We start from the raw sequence: 6,073 nt of genomic DNA on the forward strand, positions 1-6,073 counted from the left end.
CTGGAATCCAAGACCGTCAGGTGCATTCAAATTTTCATGGTCAAATAACATCCGAGGAGCTCATGGCAAAGAAAAAAAACGACCAATACTCTGGATTACTGCTGATACACCAATACCAAGGCTTGTAATATGGATAACATTTGTCTAAACGCATGGATTGCTGTAATCATCTGAGACAAAAATTGAACACAACATGGAAACAACTTTCTGCTACAAGTTTTAGCTCGAATGACCCAGCTTATAATGCAGGCAATACATCAACGGTCCAAATGGATAGATAGGATATGAATCATCATCGGCTTAGATGTCTTTGCACCACAGATAACTCACTAAACATGCCGTAAGTGAAACAACAGTTTGTAGTAGAAGACAGGCCAAAAAGATGAAACTGATGTGTGATGCTACTACGTCACCACCCCACATGGATGCAACACAACTGACTACTTCCTGAACTATGTTTCCTGCTACAGGTTATCATCACCTAGTGATCCAAAAATTCCTTGCTTGATTTGAACATGTAAACTCTTCCATTGCCTTCTCATATCCAAAATAGCCTGCAAAAGAGATAAACAGCATTGGCATTGAGTAACACAAGAACAGGAAGTGCTACAATGTGTCATGATGCAGACAAGAAGAAGACTACATTGTCAGGGATGAGCAGCAGAAACCTGAGCGAGCCAGCTAGTGAAGAGCTTCGACTGCCAGGAGGTCCAGGAGATCCATTCCCTCAGCCTCATCAAGCAGGTGATCCATCTCATCGGCGTTCATGGGGCTCTGTGGAGAATCATCGACCTGCGCGGCGGGAGCGGACAGCGAGTAGGCGAGGCGGAAGCTGATGAGGTTGGGGCTGAGGGCGCCGATCTTGGCCGTGCCCGCGAACGCCGCCGCGGCATCCAGGCTGCTCTCGAAGATCACCACGGCGACGGAGAAGCCTTCCGGCCTGGCCTCCACCACAGGCCCGAACCGGCTGAAGATCTCGACGAGGTCGGTCGCCGGAGGGACGGCGTTGGGGCCGGTGAAGTTCAGCAGCAGCCCGGTCAGCTGGGGCTGCTCGTCCTTGTTCTGCGGCTTCGCCGGAGGAGGAGCAGCGGTGGTGACAGGGACGTCATGCAGCTGAGCGGCATGATCGGCAGCAGCGGCCCTTGTGCACCTTGCCATCCCCACACCAGCGTTCACCGGAGGAGTGGGCGTGGGCGTGGCACGGTCGGCTCTGCGGGTCACCGGCGGCGACAGCGACATCCGCCGTGCGGCCCTGCGCATGAGCTTCCCCATCTTTGTGGTCGCCTTGTGCGACAGGGGCTGTGGGGTTGGCTCGTAGTTCCCCAGCTCCATGGCGTCTTCCACGCTCTCTCTTGCTCTGCCGCAGTTGACGCACCTTGAGTCCTTCCATTTGCCATCGGCACTGTCGCCCCTTGGCCGTCCCCTCTTGGCAGTGGCGCTGGCGCGGCCACGGCGTGCCGGCGTGGTCCCCATGGCGCCATCGGCAATGTCGCGGATGCCGTAGCAAACGGTGTACACGGGGAGGCCCCTGGTGCCCCTCCACCGGGTGAAGGCCCTGAGCTGCGCCGTGGCGACGGTGAGCTCGAGCCTGTCGGCCCCGGCGAGCGGCGCGACGGCGAGCGCGGAGAGGTACTCGACGAACGCGTCGCCGCGGAACGCGTCCCTGGCGAAGGCGGTGTCCACCACGGCCCCCTGCGCGCCCTCCCGGACGCCGGCGTTGTCGACCACCTGCCTCTTGGCGACGGCGCGGCTGATGGCGCAGTCGCAGGACAGGCCGAAGTCGACGCGGCGCGCGACCTCGCCCAGCGCGGCGTCCACGGCGGAGGCGAACGGGGACATGGTCTTGCGGGCGCCCCAGCGCGGGACGTGGGCACGGTCGACGGCGGCGAAGCGCGGGAACCCCTCGCGGAACGGGCGGAGCGCCGCCGGGTCGGCCTCCCACGCGAACGTCCGCTCCCAGAAGTTGGCGACCAGGGCGGCGCCGCGCCTCCGGCGCTCCCCGAGCGCCAGCGCCGACGCGTCCGCCGGGTCGAACACCTGCGCCGGCCACCAGTGGTAGCCCCTCACCTTGGCCCACACCAGCCGCGGCGGCGCCGGGAGCCCCGCCTCGTCCTCCTCCTCGCGCTCGAACACTTAGTCGTACCGAGCGCGCCTCAGCTCCTCCCCGCCCTTGGCCACGCGCGCCGTCGGCGAGGCCTTCTTCCTGGTCCGCCGGTCACGGGTTCGCTGGAGCAACTCCGCCACGTCCGGGTGCAAGGACCGTAGCCTCCTCGCCGAGGTTCCCGCGTCGCTCCCGTGCCCCGCGTCGATGTTCTTGGCGGCCGCTCCTTCCTCCGGCGACAGAGTAGCAGGCGCCATGGTCACCACCCACCCTGTAAACAAGCAGCGGCAAGAAACCATCAGCGCGCGCGTCTTCGCCTCGCCTCGCCTCTTGTGGAAAGGGAGAAGGGGTTGCCCTTACCGGAGACGACCGCGGACGGGGACGAAGGAGGTCTGTGGAGACGGACGGCGACGGAGAGGGAGGGGTTTGGTTGGGGTTTAGGGGTGAGGCGATGGGAAGAACAGAGAGGCCATATGCCAAAATGCAGTCTTGCGGGGCGAGAGCGACGGAGGGAAGGGCTACGTGAGCAAAAGGAAGGTGGTTGTTTTCTTTTCCAGAACGAAAGAGGAAAAGGTTTCTTGTCTTTTTCGAGTTTCCTTTTTGCATTGGTAGTATGCCATGCAGATGCCACTTTTACTGCCTCTGATTTTGTCAGTTGGGGCCTTGTACTATGATGAACAGTACATGCCATTCACTTTGAGTTAGGAAACAGAAGATTTGCTTTCTTATGATCAAGTAGTACTCCTATTCATGCTATCCCATCAGATTATAATCCAGAATGTGTAGTCATTTTTGTTGAAATTTGCACTTTCTTTTAGCATGGTGTTAGTGACATGGAACTGATGCCAGTCGACTAAAATCCACCATCAAAATGCACACCCATGCCATTACATTCCTAGGCCTCCTTTGGTTCACAGGATTTTTAGAGGAATTTTGAAGGATAGGATTTTTGTAGGAAAAAATCCTTTAGATGCCTTTGGTTTAAAGGAATGGCATTCTATTCCTGCACATGATTTCTTCCTTCCATGCACGTTTCACAGGAAAACAAAAAAGAGGTCCGACCTCTTAAAAAACTTCCTGCCGCGAACGACGCGTGCGTCGGCAGGCAAGGTGGAGAGCCTCTACTGCCGACCAGCCGGCCTAAAAAATTAGACGCTCTAATTACAATCAGCATCTCGTTCCACAATCTGCAGTGAATTGTACTTGGCTCCTGAGGCGTTCCACCTTAGACTAGTGGCTTGGGTTGACTGATGCTTCAGTCCCCAACCGGAAGGCCATGGCCTCGCTCACCATGCTCACTACATGGACGATCTGGAACGAGCGAAACGCTCGTGTATTCCGCAACATGGCCGCTCCGCCTACGGTTCTTCTCGACAACATCAAAAGGGAGGCATCATTTTGGGTCGCCGCTGGAGCTAAGAAGCTAGGGTCCATCATGCCGGGAGAGTGATTCTTCCGTGTATTGTTAAGGGGTGTTTGTAACACAAACTCTATTCTCTCTTAATTAATATACGTGGCAAATCTTTTGCCCGTTTTCAAAAAAAAAAAAGAACAATGACGGAGCCAGCCCGTGAGTGGAACCTGGGCAAGACTAACTTTGACTCACTGTGAGCTGCCATTTGCCCGTGGAAATATTGCTTCTGGCCCATACATAATCCCACTGCTTACCCGTGATTTTGGGTCGCTGGGAGGTGGCTCCTCCACTGCTAAAGAAATTAGATGGATTCGTCTTTCCTGCAGTAAACGTTATGTTTTTTGCTCGAAGAGTCAAAGATGAATTTGCTACTCGCTGCATATATATAACCTGTACTCGCTCAATTGTTTTTTTGAGTGAAGTGCACTGTAGGTCCTTAAACTATTTCAGGGATGTCACGTAGGTCCTCGAACTATGAAAATCGTCATCTAGGTCCTCAAAGTGCAGTAAGTGTGTCATTCAGGTCCAAAATCTCCCTGACAGGCTTTAACTGGCCAGCTGGCACATAAACAGTAACCGTAACAGTACGCGGCAAACAGTCCTGAATTCCTGTGCGTGATGAACAGTACATGACAAAGAATAAATATAAAAAATATCAAAAAACTAAGATCCTCTGTCATCGAAGAGACCCTGGCGCGTGAACAGTAAAAATGTCATTAATTCAAAAAAAGTTCGCGAACGATGAATTTGGAAAAATATTTGTGACTTTAATAAAATGTTCGCGAACGATGAATTTGGAAAAAAATATTCGCGACTTCAAAAAAATATTTGTGAGTTTAAAAAAAGTTCGCGAACGATGAATTTGGAAAAAATATTCACGACTTTAAAAAAATGTTCGCGAACGATGAATTTGGGAAAAATATTCGTGAGTTTAAAAAAAGTTTGTGAACGATGAATTTGGAAAAAATATTCATGACTTTAAAAAAATGTTCACACACGATGAATTTGGAAAAAATATTCATGACTTTAATAAAATGTTCGCGAACGATGAATTCGAAAAAAATATTTGCGACTTTAATAAAAAGTTCACTAACATTTTTTAAAGTCAGGAATTTTTGTGGTTCGTGAACATTTTCTTCCATACCCACGAACAGTATTTGTGGTTCGCGTTCATATTTTCAAATTTATTGTTTGTGAACTTTTTTAAAGTCGCGAATATTTTTCCCATATTCGCGAACATTTTTTTGAATTAATGAACATTTTTACTATTCACGCACCAGGGGTATCTTTGATGCCAAAGATTTTCAGATTTTTTTGTTCATATTTTTTTATTTTTCACACTGTTCACCATGCCAGCTGGCCATTTAGAGGGGGTTAGTGAGATTTTGGACCTGGATGACACACTTACTGTACTTCGAGGACCTAAATGACGATTTTCATAGTTCGAGGACCTATGTGACACCCCTGAAATAGTTTAAGGACCTACAGTGCACTTCACTCTGTTTTTTTTCTCTTCCTGCTCCATGGTAGGAAGTCAAATAGTAGCATGAATTCATCTTCCATTTGTGACCTTCAAGTCAACGATTACTTTCTTCAAATTAAAATATTATTTCTTTATGTTTCCTATGTGTGTTCCCATCCTGTGAACCAAACGACATTCAATTTTCTTTTCCTATGATTGAGCACTTCATAGGATTTAGGATGTATGCACCTCATTTCCTATACTTTTCCTATTCCTATGTAATTCCTATCCTATGAACCAAAGATAGCCTAGTGTTTTTCACCACAAAAGATTTCGTTGTTGCCTGGTGGCATTTGCGGCCGTACTTGCTGGGGATTTGTAACGCCCCGGATTCGTTGCGCTAGGTGTCTGCCAGTTATTCGTCGTCGTTGCCATGTCTTTTGCTTGCGTGTTACATTTTATCATGTCATCAAGTGCATTGCATTGCATACGTGTTCATCTTATGCATCCGAGCATTTTCCCCATTGTCCGTTTTGCGATCTGGCGCTCCTATGTCATCCGGCGTTCCCCTTTTCGTCTCCTGTTGTGAGTGGGTGTTAAACTTTCTCGGAATGGACCGAGGCTTGCCAAGTGGCCTTGGTATAGCACCGGTAGACCGCCTGTCAAGTTTCGTGCCATTTGCAGTCCGTTTGATACTCCAACGGTTAACCGGGTAACCGTAAACCCCCCTTTCTCTTTGCAGCCCAACACCCTTTCAAAGTGGCCCAAAACCCAGCCAACTCCCCTCCATGCTCTCGGTCGTTCGATCACGATCGTGTGGCCGAAAACCGCTCCTCATTTGAACTCTCCTAGCTCCCTCTACCTATAAAACTAGACCTCCCCCGAAATTTTCGGGTCATTCTACCCTAACCCTAGCAAAATCGCCCTCCGCCGCCACCGGACACGTCCGGCCGCAGCCAGACATGTCCGCCGCCGCCCCCTCAGCCAGTGGCGCACCGCCACCTGTCCCGCGCGTCCGCCCCCGCCGCGCCTCCCAGCCCAGTCCCTTGTCGCCTTGTCGCCGGGTCGTCGCGCCTCCCGTGCCCGGGCGCCCGAG

General features: G+C 51.5%; 1 protein-coding gene across 1 annotated transcript; it reads right to left on the reverse strand.

Annotated features, from left to right (window-relative positions):
* Nucleotides 1–253: 253 nt before the first annotated feature.
* LOC119301850 lies at nt 254–1,360 on the reverse strand. Its single transcript, XM_037578824.1, has 2 exons — nt 669–1,360; nt 254–554 (listed from the first exon to the last, which is right to left on the reverse strand). The coding sequence occupies exon 1, from the start codon at nt 1,330–1,332 to the stop codon at nt 682–684; it is 651 nt and encodes a 216-aa protein (XP_037434721.1). The 5' UTR covers nt 1,333–1,360; the 3' UTR covers nt 254–554; nt 669–681.
* Nucleotides 1,361–6,073: the final 4,713 nt, after the last annotated feature.

The sequence above is a fragment of the Triticum dicoccoides genome, chromosome 1B, assembly GCF_002162155.2.
Source record: "Triticum dicoccoides isolate Atlit2015 ecotype Zavitan chromosome 1B, WEW_v2.0, whole genome shotgun sequence".
Classification (NCBI taxonomy): Eukaryota; Viridiplantae; Streptophyta; class Magnoliopsida; order Poales; family Poaceae; genus Triticum; species Triticum dicoccoides.

Coding starts and splice junctions, on each gene's coding strand:
- LOC119301850 (XM_037578824.1), bottom strand. CDS start 1,332: ATGGAGCTGGGGAACTACGAGCCAACCCCACAGCCCCTGTCGCACAAG.